Source organism: Marmota monax, unplaced genomic scaffold (genome assembly GCF_021218885.2).
Source record: "Marmota monax isolate L192 unplaced genomic scaffold, Marmota_monax_Labrador192_F-V1.1 WCK01_AAM20220418_F8-fsc00292, whole genome shotgun sequence".
NCBI lineage: Eukaryota > Metazoa > Chordata > Mammalia > Rodentia > Sciuridae > Marmota > Marmota monax.
This window is the reverse complement of record NW_026692864.1, coordinates 733,842-756,079: the sequence shown is the minus strand read 5'-3', so window position 1 is coordinate 756,079 and position 22,238 is coordinate 733,842. Positions and strand designations below refer to the sequence as shown.

The 22,238-nt window shown below is 43.9% G+C and overlaps 1 protein-coding gene across 4 annotated transcripts in view; it reads right to left on the bottom strand.

Moving 5' to 3' along the window:
• The window catches only part of Unk (unk zinc finger), a 33,841-nt gene extending 11,982 nt beyond the window's left edge, over window positions 1-21,859 (bottom strand). For 3 of the 4 annotated variants that reach the window (XM_046449661.2, XM_046449660.2, XM_058580992.1), the window contains exons 1-7: window positions 21,693-21,853; window positions 4,799-5,008; window positions 3,520-3,696; window positions 3,269-3,399; window positions 2,590-2,725; window positions 1,899-2,016; window positions 594-678 (exon numbers count right to left, since the gene is read on the bottom strand). In XM_046449661.2, coding sequence (XP_046305617.1) covers window positions 594-678; window positions 1,899-2,016; window positions 2,590-2,725; window positions 3,269-3,399; window positions 3,520-3,696; window positions 4,799-5,008; window positions 21,693-21,796 — 961 coding nt within the window. In that variant the 5' untranslated portion in view covers window positions 21,797-21,853. Of the gene's footprint in view, window positions 1-593; window positions 679-1,898; window positions 2,017-2,589; window positions 2,726-3,268; window positions 3,400-3,519; window positions 3,697-4,798; window positions 5,009-21,692 lie in introns of all 4 variants that reach the window. The other variant, XM_046449662.2, reaches the window with a different exon arrangement.
• Window positions 21,860-22,238: the final 379 nt, after the last annotated feature.

Genomic DNA, 22,238 nt, shown 5'->3' with positions numbered 1-22,238 from the left:
CATATATACCACCACACTTGGCAAAAAGTAAAATATCTTGATTCATTTTTTTATATTGATTACCTATTAAAAAGGCAACATTTTGTGTCAGGCTACCTAAAAATGTTAAAATCAAGTTAACCTGTTTTCTTTGCTTATCTTAGTATGTTACTCAGAACTTTAAAATGACATACAGGGCCACATTATATTCAGACTGGGTAGCTTTGTTCTACAGGACTGAGCACAGCTCGGTAGAGAAGAGGTCCAAGTTCCATTAATGATGTCTGTCATGGGTGACATGGGGTGGCTGGTGAAATCTGCCAACTTGGATACAGGGAAACATAGTACCTTATTTTTCCTAGGACTGCTAGGACCAACCAAGGGGGTGGTTCCTATAGTCTCTGTCTCATGACCTTGGAAGTTCCAGGTTTTAAGGCCAGTTCCAGAAGGGCAAGCTAATGGGACTTTCGGTGGGAACAGGGCCTGCTGCTGGCAGATAAGGACTCCTGTGCATGGCCTGCTGCCAGGTGCTGGTCCTCTGCCTGAGCCTGAGCAGAGGGTTAGAGGAGGGGAGGAAGGAGAGGGTACTGTCCAGGGCAATGGGAACAGCATACGTTCTACATGAGCAAAGGCGCAGAAAGGTCCTCGGGGACAGCTCCCTGACTGCTGCATGTCATTGCACTTGGTGGATTTGTAGATCTGGAAGAGACAAAGCAGAGCAGAGACCAGTCAGACTCAGCCAAGAGTAAAAGTCAGGCTCCCCCTCCTTGAATAGGATAGACTAGCTTGGGCCTCTCTCCACCAATCTCTTATTCAAACTCCTGCACCTAGAAAGTACAGCCCTCTGTCACCCCCACTGCCACCAATGTCCTCCTTGGTCCATCCAGCCTCATGAAGGCACTGGCTCCACTCCTGATCTTGACCAGGGCTATGCTTTTAAGTATGCCAACACCTGAAGCAGCACACAGCCACTCCCAATGTGCCCTCTGCCTGGGTACCCTGGGTTGTGGTCTGTACTAGCTCTAACCTCCCATTCTGCTGTCTACAGCAACATGAGGTCATCTCTGTCTCAGTGTCTCTCTCAAGGTGTCCTGGCTTCCATGGACCCAATGGCAGAGACAGCATGTGCCTCTTTGTTGCACAAGACATAGGAACAGGGCTGGGTTGTGGCTCAGCGATAGAGCACTGGCCTCTCACATGTGAGACCCTGGATTCGATCCTCAGCACCATATAAAAATAAATAACAATATAAAGATATTGTGCCCATATATAACTAAAAAATATTAAAAAAAAAAAAGACAAAGGAACAGGGCTGGTGTAGCACAGTGGCAGAGCACTTGCCTGGCATGTGCAAGGCGCTGGGTTCGATCCTTAGCACCATCTACACATAAAATAAAGGCATTCTGTTCATCTATAACTACAAAAAAATTAAAAAAAAATAAAGTAAATCTAAAAAAAACCAAAACAAACAAACAAACAAAAAAACATAGGAACACTGACAAGGCCCAGGTGGGCAGGGGAACTGTGTTAGGGAGTTGCTGTCTCCTATTCTCTGATCTGGGGCAAGACAGCTAGAAGGGGCTTTTTCATTTTTTAAATCCTAGTATCACTGGATTATAATCACAATGAGTGGCATAAAGCCCAGAATGGCTAGGCCATCATACTTAGCCCATATCCCCCATGTCAAGCAACCTCAGAAACAAACTAAAGTAGGAATCTGTAACAGGTGGATGGGCTCAGAACAAGAGAAGCAGCATGCTCAGGAGTCAGGCTTTTGCAGACTCTGCCTGAGGATCCCTCTATCAGGTTGGTACCAGCAGCTGCCTTCACCCTCTTTTGTCTCTTTCCTGGCTTCTGAAGGGATATGCTAACAATCCATGGTCCCTCAAAAGACTTCAGTCCCCAACCTAAGGACGCACCTCCGGGTGGAACTGCTGCTCTGTGCGGGTATGGCAATACTGGCAGGCATCTCCGTTCTCACACTTGCCGGGATCTCCCCACTCGTCCCCATGTTTGACATTTGGACAAGGAGACGACCTGGTCCAACAAAGGAAGGGTCAGATGGAGGAAAAAGACGATGAGATCAGGGCCTAGAAGGTGCCATTTGGATACCTGCTCTGGGCCCCTCTCTGGTATCCCTGCCTTACAGGGGCAGGTGCAGAAATGGAAAAGACCAACTGCAGAGTGAAGGCCTTACTAGTGCCAACAGCCAGGCTGATCCTCCAGCCCAGACCGGCTGCATCACCAAGGAGGGCCCTGTATGCTCCCCTTGGCTAGGAGCTGAGCCCACACCAGCCTGAGGAGAATTATGCCACAGCCATGACCACACTTCCCATACTGTGGCCTGGCCCTGCTCTAGCTCACACCCTGCAGGCCCAGAAATGGATGGGCCTCAAACTGATCAGGGTTTTTATTCATGCAAGAGCTGGTCTAGGCTCCCACTGTTCAGCCATTCATATTAGTCCCTCCCCTAAATCTGAGTCCTATGACCCTGTAATCCCCAGGACTGGCCTCCCCATCTTCCTGAGAGCCACAGTGGTAGCAGCCTCAGCCATGATCCCTTCCCTGCCACTCCTCCCTCCCGTGGCTGGCCTCCTGGGGCCAAAGGACCTGTATTTGTGCTTCCGGGGGCTCCGCCGCCGGTCCTTGCTGTTGTGGTAGTAGGGACAGGCATAGCCCTGGCGGCACAGCCGCGGGGGCTTCTTGCACGGCTCCGTCTTATAGTTCCCCAGCACATAAGCGGTCTCTGCACAGGGGGCCAGAGGGCAGGGGTCAGGGAGTGGAGCTGGAACACCCAAGAACAGGAGGAGTCGAGTGGAGGGAAGGAAAGGAGAAGCCACTGGAAAAGGGTAGTGGAGCTGAGGTTCCCATGAAAGGTATGAGCAGGCACCTCCTTACAGGCCATGGGCACACTGAAGAGGTCAAAGCCAAGGCTGAGAGTCCAATCAGCTAAGCAGGACACTATCCCTCACTGGAGACACTCACAACTCAAAGGGCTTAAAGGGCTCCCATTGAGTGTGGAGAACACATGCACGTGTACGTATATATGTGCATGAAAGCCTGAAGTATCTTGGGAACACGGTGTATCTGGGAAAGTCCCTATAAGTGCCTTTTGAATCGCAGGTATGAGGGATGAGAGGGCAGGGTGGTTCCCAGAAGAGGTGGTAGCTTTGGTTGGAAAAGGTAGTAGGTAATTGTGAATTGAGCTCTTAGGGCAGCTATGGGCAGCAAAGGGGAGGGGGAAGAAGTCTTGCTGGAGGGAGCATGGCCACTTGTGTGGCGCCTATACCTTGCCAGCGAGGCTCCTCACTGAGGATTTTTTCTATCATTGCATGGCTTGCAGCCCCAGAAGACTGGCCTTCTATGCTGCTCTCTACTGTGGTCTGGCCATTCTGCAAGGCTTCCATGGCCTGGAGCTCCCTGGAAGAAGAAAGGAGAGGGTTGGGAAGAAGCATGAGAGCAGAAAACAGTACCATCCATTCTTTACAGTCACCACAAGTAGCCACCAGACCCCAGACCCCAGACCAGTATCTAGCCCACCTGATGTCATAGACAGGGGAGCGGAGGTCATGGGGCCCGTGGGCAAAAGCACAGTGCAGGCCGTTCTTGGTGCAGTTGCCTTTTGAGTCGGTCTCGTGAATGCAGATTCCAGTTTTATAGTAACGAAGGTGGTACCTGCGCTCAGTGTCTCCTGTGGTCCTGTGCAGGAATGGGCACCTGGAACACAGTAATAGAAGTTACTCAGCTTTGCCCTTTGCAGCCTGGGCTGCTTTCCTCAACCCTACCCTTCCTCCAACCATTGAAATGTTGTCCCATGACTCAGAGGGGCAGTGACAGTTGCTCAAGGAGAAAGGCAACCTTGAGCTCTCCTGCTACCATGGCTCCATCACTTGAGTGCTATGGCCTGGATGGTCCAATAGACCTGGTATCCCTAAGCTGCCTGCAGAACAAACACTGCCCAGACTAGGGAATCTCAGAGAAATAATCAATCTTTGAGGCAGCCCCTCACATCCTGAGTGCTTCAACAGGCCCAGAACAGGGACAGCAAGCCTCCGACCTTTGTGAGAAAGAGAGACTGAGAGGCAGGGATGGTATGGTAGGCTGTATCCCCCTGGTGCCTCCCATCAGTCTCTGCAAGTTGACACACGACAAAGCACGGCCAGTGAATATTCCCTTTGGGGATATATTTGTCATTACTAATATCTTTCTTTTTCAATAAGGAGGATCAAACCCAAGGGTGCTCTACCAATGAACTACATCCCCAGGTCTCACTAAGTTGCTGAGGCTGGCTTCAAACTTGTGATCCTCCCGTTTTAGTTTCCTGAGTGGCTTGGAGTACAACCACGTGCCACCATGCCTGGCTAGCAGTGTACTGTTCCTTTAGAGAAATCCGTGGAATGTCTAGGGTAAACAAATCAGGGAACTAGAGAGGCTCTCTAAACTGCCAGCCCTGGTGAGAACTGTGCAAGATGTAATGGGTGGTGGAGGGATAGGGAGAAGATCTGTGAGATCTGCAGGGGAGGATGAAAGAAGACACTGGGAGCCATCTGGGTTCAAATGTGGCCCCTTAGGCCTATGGAAGATAGACCTATTTTGGATTTCTGTAAAGTAGGAAAAGAAAAACAGAAAGCTCCCCATCCCCTATACCCTCAGGATGGCAGAGTCTGAGCCCAGGTTTAAGATACAAGAAGGCAGGCTGGGTGCAGATACTTCTTCCCAAAGCAGCCTCTGACTGGTGTTACAGAATCTGCCTGGCCTAGTCTTAGGGCAGCTGACTGATGAGATCTGGAGCTCCTCTGAGGGCAGGCTGGGCACTCACTCGTCGCCCTCTGGACAGAGGCCTGTTGCCTCGTCGTACTTGGTGCAGTAGACGTCAGGACTATAGTTGAAGGTGCCGTCACGACGGCGAATGGACCGGCGGCGCCGCTGGTTCACGAAGTGCCAGTGGAAACAGGTGTAGGGCCGATGCTGCGTACATTTGTGTTGCACAAAGAGTGGGCACTGCTCCGTACGGAACTCCTTCAGGTACCTGTAGAGAGAGACTGTGTGGAACAGGCCGGAAGCAAAGAGTGCTTCCCAAAAGAAGTTAGCCGAGTCCCCTGAGGGCCCTGCTCTGGGGTGCCAGTTCACTAGCACACACCAGAAGAGGCCCAAGGCTGAGGTTGGACTTCAGCGTTTGGATCTGTTCCAACATCCAGGACCCAAGTCAGCCTGGAAAGCAGGAACCATAGGCCACAGGGCCCTTGGCAGTTAGCTGGCTGTGATCCTGAGTAGCAGCTTGGGGAGCCCTCCCCAAAGTTTCCCAGGTTGAGCCACCAATCATAGGAAAGGGCTATACAAGAGAACTGTGGCAGCCTCTTCCACACTTCCTGCAGGTCCCTGCTGCCCACACCAATTAGCCAATTCCCGGAAGCCTCCCCTGTTCCACCAGCAGGGCTGGTTTTAGACACTAAGGGGAAGAATCTGCAGAAAAGCACATAGGGAAGGGCAGCTTTGGAACTGAAAGCCCGGATCAGAAGATGTCCCTCTGGACTACTGATTACTGTCCCAGAGATGTTTACTGGCACTGGCTGGGTAGGTGTTTAGGAAAAAGCTCACAGTGGCATTCTAAAGATACCCTCTCTCTCAGTCTGGCCTGTCCCTAGTAGTCTGACAAAGGAGGACCTGCAGCAGCTGAAGTCATGTACATCCTTGAGATTTATGGGCTGTCTGTCCACCTGGGTTCCTAGCATTTCATATAATTCTCCTCTGCCCAGTGTGTAAGACACCACCAAATCTCTCCCACTACCCACCCAGTGGAAGACCCCAGACCCACTTACCCACTTACAGAAAATACTGTTCTTCTGTGTTCTTGTTCATTACCTATGATCAAGTTGGGTTTTTCTTAGACTGGGGGCCTTGCGAGGGGGTGATGAGTGTAGTTCCTGTTATTTATTCTCTCATGTCTAACAGGCCACATGTCTAAATGCCTTGAGAGAGGGTATTTGGTGCCAGTGAGGAAGATGGTTGCAGAAGACTCAGAGGTTGTGTGCAGAAGGGAGTGTGGCAGGAAGAACAGCCTCATAGGAATCTACTGCTTGGGCTCTGAGCAGAGCCTGGATCTGGAGGGCATGAAACAGCAATTCTTGTCCAGATCCTTGGGGCCTTACTATTCTTTCCAGAAGGAAGGGAAGGGTGGGCAGGTCCAGGACTGGGACTAATCAGGTAAGTTTTCTGTGCTGGGCACCATGGCATTAACCTGTAACAATCCCATGACTCAGGAGGCCGAGGCAGGAGGATCACAAGTTTGAGGCCAGCCTCAGCAATTTAGCAAGACCCTGTCTAAAAACAAAAAATAAAAAGAAGTTGGGCTGAGGATGTGGCTCAAGTGGTAGCACGCTCGCCTGACATGTGTGCGGCCCGGGTTCGATCCTCAGCACCACATACAAAGATGTTGTGTCCAACGAAAACTAAAATAAATAAATAAATATTAAAAAATTCTCTCTCTCTCTCACTCTCTCTTTAAAAATAAATAAATAAATAAAAAGAACTGAGGATGGGGCTGGGGGTATAGCTCAGTGGCAGAGTGCTTGCCTAGCATGTATGAGGCACTGGGTTTGATCCTCAGCTCTGCATATAAATAAATAAAGGTCCATCAACAACTAAAAAAATTTAAAAAGAAAAAAAAAAAACTGGGGATGTAGATCAGAAGTAAAGAGCACCTAGGTTCAATCTCCAATTAAAAAAAAAAAAAAAGTACTCCACTGAGCTACCCTAGTCCAATAGGTTTTCTTTGAAACTAATGAAAAGTACTGAAATTGGGGCTGGGGATGTGGCTCAAGCGGTAGCGCGCTCGCCTGGCATATGTGTGGCCCGGGTTCGATCCTCAGCACCACATACAAACAAAGATGTTGTGTCCGCCGAAAACTAAAAAAATAAATAAATAAATATTTAAAAAAAAAAAAAAAAGTACTGAAATTTTTCCCAGTCTTCAAGTGTGAAGTGTCTTATTTCTGTGCAAGGGGGCAGGCAGAGGGTTTGATGCTCCTGAGGAACACAGATAGCAAAGTAAGAGGTAGTGGAGACTCCAAAGCCCTGCCATTCATTCAGCACATATTTAATGGGCACTTCTTGGGTGTAGGCACAATGGTAAGCAAGGAGGACAATAAGGAGCAGGTTCTTGTCCTTTAGAAAGCTCACATTTTTATGGAACATGCACTCAAGTAAAAGGTGAAACCAATCAAGTGTGGAAAGAGTTATGAGGGCACTTTGTTCAGGGTGCTTTGGGAACTCAAAAGGAGGATCCTCGACCCAGGCTGTAATGGGAAAGAGTAAGGAAAAGAGCAGAGCTAGTGTATAAAGAATTCAGGAAAGGTGTTTTAGGCAAAGGAAACAGTACGAGCTCAGAAACTGACTGCTTTCAAGAGTTCCAAGTTCCTCTGTGGAATGTGGGTCAAGCAGAGGAACTGGAAAAGCGAAATGAGATAGAGGTGGGGTGCAGGAGGCAAACTTTAGGAATTTCAGGGGCCCTAGGTATATTCTGAGACACTGGACAGAAATCTGGAAGGTTCCCTAAGGGCCTGATGCACTCCTGGCCTCTATGGCATTTGAATGAAAGGTCTTTCTTCTGTTTCCCTGTCCTTTTGGTTAGACAGAAAAGCTGTGCCCTCATGCTGCATGTAGGTATCAAGTTCTGACCCCGAGTCAAGGCACACGTCCCCAAATTACTATTTCAATTCCTCTCCTGGCAAATACATATTCTTTTTGACTCTTTTGACCCTCTAGGAAACAAATTCAGGAGGTAACAGGTAGAAAACAGGGAAGAGAGGAACTTTCATGAGAGGAGGAAGCTGAACCCAAAGCCAGGAGCAGAGAATGAAGGGGCACTTAGGATTGGCAGATTAAGTACAGGATATCCAGTTAAACTGGAACTTCAGACAAAAGACGAATAATTTTCTAACATAAGTATGTCTCACATATTTCACAAGACATACTTAAGATATGATCTGGTAGCTCAGGAGACTGAGGCAGGAGGCCTGCAAATTCAAAGTCAGCTTCAGCAACTTAGCAAGGCCCTGTCTCAAAATAAAATATAAAAAGGGCTGAGGATGTGGCTTGATGGTTAAGTGTCCCTGGATTCAATCCCTGATGCTGTTTAAAAAAAAAAGAAATCTGGGCTGAAGACATAGATCAGTGGTAGAGTGCTTTGTCTAGCAAATGTGAGGCCCTGCTCTGGTTATAATTCCTGGCAAAATACATAACCCCCCCCACACACACACACAAAGGGTGGGGCAGGTGGGTTGGGTTGATCCATTGCTTATCTGAAATTCCAAATCTAGCCACAGTCTGGTTTTATTGTCGTTGTTTTTGAGACAGGGTCTTGCTATATTGCTCAGGCAGGCCTGAACTCCTAGGACTCAAAGCAATCCTCCTGCCTCAGCCTCCCAAGAAACTGGAACTGCAGGAACACACCACCTTGTCTGCTAACTTCCTATATTTTTACTTATTGTACCCAGTAAAGTCAGTGTCAGTGTGCCTGTTAAAGAACAGGACAAGGGAAGAATCTAAGATGTGGTCCCTGATCTTGAGCAGTTTGTCCTCCTAAAAAAGAGGTCCCTGATGAGGCTGGGGTTGTGGCTCAGTGGTGGAGGGAGCACTTGCCTAGCATGTGAGGCACTGGGTTCAATCCTCAATACCACCCAAAAATAAATAAACAAGTGTCAGGCGCAGTGACATAAGCCTGTAATCCCAGCAGTTCCAGAGATTGAGAGAGGAGGATCGCAAGTTGAAAGAGGAGGATGGCAAGTTGAAAGCCAGTCCCAGCAACGGTAAAGCACTAAGCAATTCAGTAAGGCCCTGTTCTCTAAATAAAATACAAAATGGGGCTGGGGATGTTGAGTGCCTCTGAGTTCAATCCCTGGTACCCCCAAACAAACAAACAAACAAATAAATAAATAAAAGGTGTTGTGTCCATCTACAACAAAAAAAATATTAAACAAGAGGTCCCTGAGGGCAACAGCGACACCTAGGGAGCCTGCTTACTTGCAGCATATGTCACAGTGCCACATGCAGTCAGGCTCCACAGGACTTTGTCAGGAGTACCACAGATAAGGACAGACACTGAGGCAACATATTACCTCATTGTAAGCCTCTTTATTTCCATTCCCACTGCCACTGTCCCAGGTCAGTACCTTTTAAAAAACTGGTCTCCTGGTCTCCCTTGTCCAGTGTGCACTGCACAGTGCTCATTATTCTTCCTAGAGTACAAATTTAATTCTATCATTAAAGCCTTCAGCCCCCTCCAGGATCCACTGAATACACACCAACTATTTAGCCTGAAGTTCCAGGCCCCACACGTCCAGCTCAATTCCCTTTTCCAGCATCATCTCCTTGGATTCCTCACCACCATCCAGCATGAATGGAACCTTGGTGTCTTGCAAGCAGACCTTTCATTTTCCTGCCTTTGCTCATGTCCCCTTGCTTGCCTGTAGAAACCATTCAACGCTGAATTTCGTGGTCACATATCTTCTGATGCTACCAACTCCGTGATGCCCTCCTGGACTTCTACCTAACTCCTTATCTCTAGCTAACGGCTATCACAGCACTTTTTCTTTTCTCCTTCCTTCCTTTTTATTTTTTATTTACAGACAGGGTCTTGCTAAGTTCAGAGGCTGTCCTCGAACTTGCAATTCTCCTGCCTCATCTTCACAATTACAGGCATGGGCCACCACGCAAGCTTCTTCAGACATTCTCATGGCCTCAATCCTGTTGTGAATATTAATAATGTAAACATTTTTCTTTGCAGGCTAAGCATCCTTCATCTGAAATGCATGAAACCAAAAGCATTTTAGATTTTTTGAATTTTGGAATATCTGTATATAATACATAAAGAGCTACTGAGGGATGGAAGCCAAATCTGAACACAAAATTTAGGTTTCATATACACCTTGAGATGTACACAAACTGAAGACAATTTTACAGAATATTTTCTGTGTCCCTGTATTTTGACTGGAGTCCACCATGTGAAGTTAGGTGTGAAATTTTCCACTTGTGATGTGGGGTGCTCAATGCTCAAAAAAACTTTATACTACTAGATTATATATTCCTTAATAGCAAGCTTGTATAAACCTACTGTAATGCCTTTGATAAGACAGGGTAAAGAAAGTTTGCTGAATGAATGTATCAAGGAATAAAGTCACAAAGTCACATCAACATATGATGCCACTATTAGGCATAGCATTGGAGGAAGAATACACAGTTATGAAAAGCACTACCATACAGTCAACTCATAATTTATCACACAGGGATGACTACCCTGCAGAACAGGTACTCATAAGAGGAGGGGCTACCCAGGAAGGCAAAAAAGCCCACTTTCAACCAACTACAATCAGGTGAAAGAAAATTCTAACCTTTTGCTTAAGTCACTAATGAAAATGTACCATCCACTATCTAGGAAACAAATGCTAGGCAAGTGCACCACTATGGAGCTATATCCCTAGTTCTTTTTAAAATCTTTTTACTTTGAAACAAAGTCTTACTAAGTTGCCCAGGATGGCCTGAACTTAAGATTGTCCTATCTCAGTCTCTTGAGTAGCTAGGATTACAGGTGTGCAACCACCACACCCAGCACAGCTATCTTTATTAGATGCTTTGCCAATGACTTCAGTAACAAAATAATTTGTACTTTACTGTGTTCTTCTCATTTTTTGCGGACTGGCTCTAGCTCAGCGGTTCCTTCGACAGAAAGCTTACAATCTTCTCATTTTTTTACGAGAGTTTTATGAGGATAATAAAGGATAAATAAAGTGCTATGGAACACTAACATGCATAGCACAAGGAAACAAAGCTGAGTGCACTGCCAGCTGCAGCGGGACACACATGTCAACTTGGGAGGCTGAGGCAGGAGAATCTCAAGTTCAAAGCCAGCCTCTGCAAAAGCGAGGTACTAAGCAACTCAGTGAGACTCTGTCTCTAAATAAAAATTACAAAAAAGGGCTGGGGATGTGGCTCCGTGGTTAAGCGCTCCTGAGTTCAATCCTTGATACCAAAAAAATAAGCTGAGTGCCCTGACACACCACTACTAGAGAGCCTTCCACAATCTCTGTGGTGGCTACTCAGTACAGCAGTTTAGTGTGCAACCTTAGATATGTAAATGAATGAATCTGGGTTCAAATACAGCCTTATTCATGGATTCTTTGAAGTTCACTTAATTTTCACCTCATGAAATATTGTTCTTTTCCAGCCATTAGAATAGGCCTGGGGATGTGGCTCAGTGGTTGAGTGCTCCTGAGTTCCATACCTGGTACCAAAAAAAAAAAAAAAAATTCTTAGCCCATGAACCATATAAAAGCAGGCAGCAGGCTGGATCTGACAGGCAGGCTGTAGTCTGCCAACTCTGCTCTAAGAGATGGTATTCCCCAATATGTCTCATACCTCTATACTTTTGATCTTGTTGTCTCCTGTGTCTCAATCACTCTTCTGGCTTCTTCTCTATCCTGAGGGTTCCCTGACCCTCCCTGCCCAGTGGTGTTAGTTGTACACTCCATGCTCCTAATGCATTGTGTGAACACAGTTGGTTCAGTCCCAGAGCAGTTGATTCTGACTACTCTATAGACAGCCATAGCTATTCATCTTCGCATCCCTGCACAGAACTGACCCATAGCAGGTGCTCAAGAAATGTACTGAAGGAAAAAGAAAGCAAACAGCATCCCAAATGGAACAAGTCTGGTACTCAAAAGCTCTGCATGAACCCAGCAAAACAGGGAGAAATGTCTCTCATTATTCGTGGCAATTCATTCCTTTGCAGTGCTTTCATTTCTTTGTAAAATGAATGACTAAATGGCATCTTCTTTTTTGAAATATTTATTTTGTAGTTGTAGTTTGACACAATACCTTCACTTTAATATGGTGCTGAAGATTGAACGCAGGGCCTCGCATGTGCTAGGCAAGCATTCTACCACTGAGCCACATCCCCAGGCCCACTAAATAGCATCTTCTTTGTTTAGGATTTGTAAAAGTTGACTGGGACTCAGCTATTAATTGGAATAAAGAGGCAAACAGCCTCGACAGTGGTAGCCTCTGGAGAACTAACAATAGGAAGAGATAGTGCTACAACACTGGATGTGCTCAGCACTTGAAGAATCTCAACATATAATATGCAAAAGATAGAGTCTAACAGAAGGGGCAACAGACTCAATGACATAAATTCACTCAGGATGCCTGATATCTCTCCGTCAGAGCACATGGGCCATGGGTTTTGAAGTAGGAAGAGCTAATGCTCTTAAGGAACCTACTACTCTCTTGGCCAGTGGCAGTTACCACTCAAGAACCTTTCGGGTAGAGATCTACAACTTAACAGATCTGCCTGTATCTAATAAGCTAATCTATGAAAACTGAATTTCACTTTTATCAACAAGTGTACATATAAGACACAGAAATTGGATCTTAAGACATAAGAAATGGTCCTGATCTGGGGCTGGGGTTGTGGCTCAGCAGTAGAGCGCTCGCCTAGCATGTGTGAGGCCCTGGGTTCAATTCTCAGCACCACACAAAAATAAATAAATAAAATAAAGGTATTGTGTCCAACTAATACTGAAAAATAAATATTAAAAAAAAAAAAGGTCCTGATCTTAAACATTCTTTACTGGAATCTAACCATAAAAATAGGATTCTGCAAGCAGCACCAAAGGAAAGGGAAAAAAAACAAAAAACAAAATAAAACCAAGTCATCATTGAAGATTATATTTTATATACAAAAGATGTGGTGTTTGCCTAGCATACACAAGGCCCTGGGTTCCATTGCCAGCACTGCCCCCACCACCATTTTAGCCACCACCCCCCTCCGCTTTTTTTTTCCCCTGGTACTGGGAATTGAACTCGGGGGCTCTCAAACACTGAGCCACATCCTCAGCCCTATTTTGTATTTTATTTTGAGACAGGGTCTCACTGAGTTGCTTAGTGCCTCGCTGTTCCCAAGGCTGGCTTTGAACTCAAGATCCTCATCGCTTCTTGCCTTTTGGCTAAGATCAACTGAACTCGCTATCCTCCCAAGCTGCTGGGATTACAGGGGTGTGCCACCACGCCCAGTTCCCCTTTTTTTTTTTTTAATAAAATTTATTTTATTTTTTATAAAAGTGGAATTCAGGGCTGGGGATTGTGGCTCAAGTGGTAGCGCGCTCGCCTGGCATGCGTGCAGCCCGGGTTCGATCCTCTGCACCACATACAAACAAAGATGTTGTGTCCGTCGGAAACTAAAAAATAAATATTAAAAATTCTCTCTCTCAAAAAAAAAAAAGAGACATTAAAAAAAAAAGTGGAATTCATTGTGGTATGTTGATACATGCACACAACATAATTTTGTCAAATTCACTCATTTTCAGCCCACTTTGCACTGGTGTTCACTGGAAAGATCATACCTGCAAGCTGTCCTGGCCCCAAGAACTAACAAGACCTATGAGGAGGTCAACACTGCTATGTAACCAGTGCTGCTTGTCCCTGGTTCCTTCTTTCTACAATTGTCTCCTGGCCCTAAGGATCTTGGAGCTGGAGAAATGGGGGAGACAAAATTCATGTAAGGATCAGGCACATCACTGATGTTGGAGAACACACAAGAAGAACCAGAACCCTGTTTTATTCTTCCCGAATCAGTTACTACCTTTACTTCAAGTTTTTCAGTACATAGCTGCCCTAAAAAACCTTCAATTTTATGACATTTTGGTGTACACATTTAAATAAACATTTTATATACTGTTATTCTCTGAAACAAATTATTTGGCCCTAGATCAACATAGGCAAGGCGCAGAGGTGCATGCTTGTTATCCCAGCAGTTCGGGAGACTGAGACAGGATTGCAAGTTCAACTCAGCAAGGCTCAGTCTCAAATTTTAAAAAAGGAAAAAAAAAAAGGCAGGGTTAGGGAGGTGGCTCAGTTGTTAAGTACCCCTGGGTTCAAAAGAAAAAAAAAAGAGTGGGTCAACAAAGGACACATATCTAACACATAAGATGAGTTAGGCAGTCTAATAAGGCTCTGCAAAAATAGGAGACTGAAGCGAGACTCGAGTGGATGTGTACTCCAAGAGATAAAGCTGACCCACAGGCACCCTATGAAATGACTATTTTGGTGCAGATGCAGTCAAAGAAGGCATGTGACTAAGGATGCTGAAGGAGGGAACAATGCAACTGAAAGCAGTGACTTGGGCCTGGTTCAAAAATTGGTAAAAATCATACTTCTCTATGCTAAGTGCCCAGCACTGTTTTAAGCACTTTACATGTATTAACTCACTGAATCCTCTTAAAAACCCCATGAGACAGGTACTGTTGCTATTCTCAGGAAACTGAAATATAAAGAGCTACTTGCCTAAGGTACCACAGCTAATAAGCGGCAGAGGTGAGCCTCATACCCAGGGAGCATGACCCTGGAGCCAGTCCTATTAACCACTATACTAGTTGTTAACTAAGCTTTTCTTAATGGAGCTAAAGGAAAACAATAGTAGTAGCAAATAAGTATCAGTGGCTCTACAGCATGCATTTAATATGCCAGGGAGAGTTTTTGGCAGGCCATAATTATAATACTGTAATTTACTAAAATGAAAACAGAAATATTAACTTTAACATGCTCTATTGGCTCATTAACATACACTTTATATATTCATTATAAAGTATTCTCACTTCATTATAAAGTACACTTCACTTCTCATTAAAATATGAGTCAGTTAGTTTGTTTTTACATAGGGAATACAAATAGTGGTCTCTATATTAGGTTTAGATAGGTTTGATTCATACAATACCTAAAGCATCAGGCCATCAGGTACCTAATACCTCTTAAATAAAAGTGACATCAAAAAGATATAGTAATGTTCTTAAGAAAATCCTCTCCCTTAAAAGTAGGGCAAAATTTTATAGGAAGATGGGATCTGGACCACCCCTTTATTAGAAGTCTGATGGTGGCTGTATGGTATTTCAAACACTAACAGAAAAGAAATGAGTCAAATTCTGAAAATGAAAAGCAAACTGATGTGAAGAATAAGGAAAGGGAAGAAACATTTCAATAAATTCAGCTATGACAGGATGACACTGCCAAAGTCCTTAGCATCTTCTTTATCTCCTAAAAAACTGAGCCACCAACAGGAAAAAGGTCACCTCACAGATAATGCTATGTGACTTTTAAGTCACTAGACTCCTTTCCATCTTCGCCTTCTCCTCAGCTCTTGATACTGCTGTCAAATTCTACAAACTGGCAGAGAAAAAATGGTGAAAGTTGAGGGATTTTAATGAGAATTAAAAGTTTGCTGAGATTACTAGAACTAATGTATTATAGCCACTAACATTATCTTAACTGCCTAAAACACATGACCTGAAGTTAAGAAATGCCCCTGTGAGCTTTAAAACAATCATCCCCGAAACTGAAGAAAGGGCTCTATCACTTTTTTTTTAAATTTTTTTATTGTTGGTTGTTCAAAACATTACATAGTTCTTGATATATCATATTTCACACTTTGATTCAAGTGGGTTATGAACTCCCATTCTTACCCCGTATACAAATTGCAGAATCACATCAGTTACACATCCATTGATTTACATATTGCCATACTAGTGTCTGTTGTATTCTGCTGCCTTTCCTATCCTCAACTATCCCCCCTCCCCTCCCCTCCCCTCCCCTCTTCTCTCTCTACCCCCTCTACTGTCATTCTATCACACTTTTGCAGTACACCTAACTTTCTCTTCCACCTTCCACCCACCCTGGGAAATAACCCCAGTACATTTTGTAAAAGCATTGGAAAAAAATCTGCTTGTTCCTCTAATGGCTGTCAATTTAGAGACAATTTAAAATACAACTATCAACAACTAGGAGTTTCAAATGTACTGTGAGTATACACTTATCTCAAAAGCCTCTCCATAGCCTGACAACATTAGGCCATTCATCTAGAATGTATACACAGGGATACAGCCTTTGGGAAGGCTAGGAAAAGAACATCAAGGTGCTTTTTGCAAATTGCAGGCTTTCCCACACTGAACAAATGCGATTGAGCCTTGGCAACAGGTCACATGCTTGAAGTAGTAAAAACTCATGTAATGATTTTGTTTTAAACTTTTTAAGAAAATGAAATATAATTCATACAACATAAAAACTCACCATCTTAAAGTATACATTTTGGTGATTTTCAGTATATTTACCAACCTGTGTAATCACCACCACTATCTAATTCCAGAACATTTCTATCACTCTTAAATTCCATGCCTTTGATCACATACTCGATTTTACCCAAATTCTCTACACAAATGATTCTATTGCCTAGGCAGATATTTTAAGATGACTGGCTGGGGCAATATATAGAGTATATATATGGTAAGGAAACAAGAAAGTTACAATGTTCAGAAATATACTAAACCCAATTCTTAGGATTTTTAGCAATTAGGCTAATGCAATTTTTCTAAGTTGGCTAAGAATGACACCGAAACTTACACTCAACATCCATCTTCACATAACACATTGGTGTGCCCCAAATGCATCCAAGATGTAAAAAAAGGGAAGATAATCTACTAGGATTAGTCATAACTGTCCAGAGTTGCAATTTCAAAATTTAGAAGAAGCATAAGGATAGTGGGAAAACCTCCTATAATATCAAGCACAGCTGGATTAAAAAAACAACAAAACAAAACTCTTAATCACTAAGCAAATATTGCTCAGTTTGAGAAAATAATCATAGACTAGTCCACTATTTAAAGTTGCTTTAAATAAAACCTTATTTTTCACCACTCTTCTGACCTAGCATCTCTCCTAATGAAAAAACACCTTTAGGCAAAGGTCTGGCAGGAATACCTACACGTATGTGTTACTCAGGCTGCTGCAGGGCTCTAATAACCTAGTGTGCTCTTGGCTTCTAAGACACACAGGAAGGAGACCTCACCTTCAGTCATCAGGGTGTTGGAAGCGGGAGGTAGTAGGTCCACGAGGGTGTCTTGCTTTTGTGCACCTATCTGGGGTGCTATTTCCAGAGGAGCTCCTTTATAGATTGTGCCCAAGATGGATTTCTAAGATGCTCTCAGAGTTGTCCAGCTGCCCTCACCAATAAGTCACAGTCTTTGTAGGATGATAGAAACCACCAGTCAAAGCAGATGCATATGGGTTGTGGGGAAGCCTTCTTTAGTATCTAACATAGCTGGATTAAAACAAAGAAACTTAACCATTAAGCAAATCTTGACTTTAATTATTAGTTTAGATTATAGCAAATATCAACTGGGTGGAGCTTAAGAGTCTACTCTCAGCATGGGCACTTTAATACTTATTAACAGGGATTTTGTGAGCTTGAATGAAGACTACAATGAGTCCTTAATTTTTGTTCAGCAAAAAATTAGTCTTATTTCATAAACAAGTCAATAAGATCCATAAAGATTTATTGGTAATTTAGCTCATTCTCTCTGAGGTTGCTAAGTAACACTTTTAGTGACTTATGTTGTGCAACAAGTTGTACTCCAGTATGTATTTACAATTTTACTATAATTTGCAATAATGACTTAAATACACATTCATTTCCTGGATTTTCCAAAACATAATCAGATGCAATCAAGTGAAGTTCACAACATTTATGTGTAATGTGTAAAACTAACAAAATTGCCTTAAAATAGTTTTCTGTGGAACTACTACTATGTTATCTTCATTTAATGATGCCCGGGAAACTATTCCTAACTTAAAATGAAACCTAGATAGCAAAGGCTATGAAGCACTTATCATCTGTCTCCTATGAGAAATCACCCAGTGGCTAGAAAATACTAACAAACCTTCACTAAACTAGAATTGTCTTTCCCTTTAAAATGAGAGCATTAAGAAGCCGGAATCAACTGCAGATGAAGGAATCCTGAAACAGATTTATCTTTGAGGCATACTTCCTCTTATAGGGCCAAAACAATGACAAAAGAAAATTAAATATTTTCATGAACTTTCAACCATATATATATGTGTGTGTGTGTGTGTATATATATATATATATATATGTATATATACATATATATGCATATATATGTATATATATATATATACATATATATATATATATATATATATTTTTTTTTTTTTTTGGTATCAGAAATTAACCCAGAGGCACTTAACCACTGAGCCATATCCCCAGCCTTTTTATTTTTAATTTAGAGACAGTCTTGCTAAGTTGCTTAGGGTCTTGCTAAATTGCTGAGGTGGCTTTGAACTTGTGATTTTCCTGCCTCAGCTTCCCAAGCTGCTGGGATTACAGGCATGAGCCACCAGGCCCAGACTCAATTTTAAATTGTTTTATATAAAACTCTTCTAAAGTACAAGATGGTCTTGCTGGTTTAAATTTAGTCTTTGTCAAATAAAAAGACAAATTACCCAATAAAAGAAAGTCATGTGGTTCTTATACTGAATGTTTACTAATATACATACATTATACTTTTCCTGAGTGTTAATCAAATACTTGGAACTGTTCAACAGATTAAATTCTGATGTTTTCTTTTTAAAATTTTTTTAGTTGTTGATAGACCTTTAATTTTTAAAAATTTATTTATATGCAGTACTGAAAATTGAACCCAGTGCCTCACATATGCCAGGCAGTGTATTATCACTGAGCCCCAGCCCCAGCCCCTGATATAACTATTTTCTATAAGGACTTGATTCCTCAAATCTAAACAATTGTATACTAACTATACCAATTTGCTGAAAGGATCATTTCAGTTTCCCTTAATGCAATATTATTCAAAAGTTCAGGGAAAAATTGCTAACAAATAATTATCCTTTAAATATGCTATGAATAATCCTCTTGACTTAAGGAGAGGTCAAACTCTGAGGACACAAAAATAAAGGACAAAAACCACAAGCCTACAGAAAAGCAATTTTCAGGGGAGTGGTGGGTAGGTACTGGGGATTGAACCCAGGAGTGCTTTACCACTGAGTTACAATTCCGGTCCTTTTTTATTTTGCGACAGGGTCTTGCTAAGTTGCTGTGGCTGGCCTCAGTTTCCCAAGTGGCTGGAATCATAGACCCGCACTACTACACGTGGTGGGAAGCAATTTTTGCTTTTGATAGATTCACTATTTGGCAAATTGTCATTATGATGAATGAGACTCAATTTTAGTGCAAGTTTCTCTGGATTATTATAAAACTATAGCAGTCACATAATTTCAAATATCAGAAATAAAAAATATACCAAATTAGAAGTTGAGGATGTAGCTTAGTGTTAGAGCACTTGTCTAGCAAGTGGGAGATCCTGGGTTTAATCACCAGCATGGGGGGGAGAAATCACACCAAATTAATTAATATATAAGAGTTTTAAAAGGCAACAGAATTTTGATACATTAAAAAAAATATAGCCAGGCAAAGTGGGGCACATCTGTAATCCCAGCTACTTGGGCTAAGGCAGGAAGATCCTAAGTTTGAGGCCAGCTTGGGCAACACAGTGAGAACCTGTCTCAAAATAAAATTTTAAAAAGGCTGGGGATTTCACTCAGAGGTAGAATGCTCCTGGGCTCAATTCCCAGGACAACAATAAATAAATTTTAGAAATAAATAAATAAGAGGTCTATATGTATTCAACAATTGGATCAATGTAATAGATAAAAGCCATATTGAGATTGAAACAAATGCTAGAAATTCATACTGCAAGGAAGAAATGGAAAAAAAAATGCAGGGCAGCTCAGGATTTCACAGAAAATACTGAAATAGAAATAAAAATGTTCCTGTCCCCTGTATCCCCTAAGGACAATAACTGAATTCACCTTAATAATAATAAAGTCAGAGCCAGCAATCCTGTGCCAACTCAGACCTGAATGACAGGAGATAAAATTTTCCATATCATCACAACTACTGAACATCCATAAGTCTACCATGAAAAACAACTTTTCCCCCCTTAATTTTGGAGATACAAACACAAGGAGCTGGGGATACAGCTCCGTGGTAGAATGCCTGCATAGCATGTACAAAGTCTTCAATCCCTAAACTGGCATTTAAAAAAAAAAAAAAAATCCAAAGAGAGTAATATCTACAACCTTCAACATCTTATCAAGTCAAGAAGCTTTGGCATTTCATCAACTCCTGTTGATTTACTAAGACACCTCAAAAACAAGAGTCCCATTACTCTGTACCTACCTCACAAAGAATGGAAAGACAGCTTTCAAACAAATGAAAATCAAGAGAACAAAGACTGTTATTGACATTCATACAGCTGTCAAAAACAATTTAATCTGTTAAGACCAAGTAATCAGGAAGACATTGTATATTAAAGACACAGTATATTAAATGACAACACAACATAGAAACACAAGTTGCTGAACCCAAGACCTACATTACTCAAAATGTGTTTGGTACTTTACATAAAAACATGATCTGAGCAATCAGAGATTATAAAGAAGCTCCAATTATATTAAGTTTCCAAACTGGCAAATCAAGAATTATGACCTTATTCAAATAGTAGGTATTCTCCAAGGTAAGTTCATGTGGTCAACAGCAATGGATGGAGCAAGAACTCCAGAAGAAAAGACCAACAGGGCTGGGGATGTAGCTCACTGGCAGAGCCAGGCCTTGGGTTCCATTCCCAGCACCTCCAAAAGTAAATAAAACAAAGACCAGCAAAACAATAGCCTATCAGAAAAGTTATAAACTTGGGTCACACTATAGTCAAAGAGGCTTAGATGATTTCAGGCAACACCAGAGAATCCCACAAAGAAACAGATACACTTCCTGTGACTGATCGCAGAACAGTTTCCCAAAGGGTGTTTCTTCTGTGACAAGCAAGAGCTCCTCCTGTCTACTTTTGGTTTCTCTGCTCCTAACAGATGCTTCCTTGCCCTTCCTTCACTGAACAACTTGAGGCTTGGCTGACCCCTCAAGTTCCTCCAGCAGTGGGGGCGGGGTGGTCTTCTAGACACGCACGCACATCACTCGGGAAAACAAGAGCATTTTGCGCAACAGGAGGAACCTCTTCTTATTCACCTTTTTCCCTCCCACAGCACCTAGCACTAAGTGCTTAATGTCCCTTGAAAAGAATGAATACTGGGACCTACACGTAGCCACAAGCAGATTTCCAGGGCTTTTCATCTTGCCAATCTTGCAGTGTCAACAACTGGAACTCCCTCTATTGCCACATTTGGGGGGGGGGGGCTCTATGGTCATATTTGGCAGTCATCAGCCTTGGGGTCCCAGGCTGAGGCTGGATTAGGACAGCCTGCTAGGGGTTTTGCGTGTTTTTCTCAGCCAACTGTTCTAAGTAAAATCAAGCAAGGGTGCTCCTCCTGGACAACCTAGGGGCCTTCAAGACACAAAAGGCCTCCAGTGCACGTTGCACAGAACCTCCTGACAGGACTTCACGCAAACCGTCATTCACAGGCGGTTCTAGGGCCGGCCCCTACGGAACTCGTCTGGGTGGTGTCGTGGACTTCTAGTCGCCCCGAAAGGTGCCTGGGACTGTGGTTTTATAGTCTGAGCAACAGTCAGGCCTCGAAGGCCAGGCCAGAGAAATGTGCACTCCGCATCACCAGCGCCCGCCTTCCCCACTCGGCCGCTGGGACCGAGTTTCCCGCCCCACGGCCCGACCAGAGGTTGGTGGCAGTTGGAGGCAGTTGGGACCGGCCCCAGCAGGTTGGAACCGGTCTGGGCCGGGCCGGAGGAAGAAGGGGGGAGGGAGAGGCCGCCTCGCGCTCTCCCTGCGCGCGTGACTCACGCTGGCCGCTGACGTCAGGCGTGCGCGCGCGGCGGGGGGGGCTCTACGTACGTGTAGTGCTGCGGTTTCTCGGGCTGTGCCTGCAGCACCTGAGCGGTAGCGGCCGGGGGCGCCGAGGAAGCTGCGGAGCCGCCGGGCCCGGGGCCCTTCGACATGGTCCTGTCTTCCTGCCTCTTCGCCGCTCCCCTTTTATTATTCAGTCTGCGCGGTCCGCGCCGAGGACCCAGTGCGCCTGCGCCGCGCCACGAGAACGTGAAGACCCCCCGCACAGTAGCAAGGGTTGCTGGGAGTTGTGGTCTTCCGCTCGGCCGAAATTTTACCGTCGGCAGAGGGTTGCTGCCAAAGCAAGGGACCACAATACCCAGGGGTCCATGCGGACGTGTCCCGGATGCTGAAGGCCCGCGAAGGCTTCTGGGAGTTGCAGTTCGGTCGCAGATCTCCTCTTCACCAGCGCGATTTCAGTTTAGTTGGGGATTCCTTCCTTGAAACTGAAGCCCCGAAAGTAGAGAGGGCCAAGAGACTTCTATGAAACCGTTCCAAGTGTAATTCCACTGCCAACGATGCAGTAATTACTTTGCTGCCGTACTTAGTACAGCT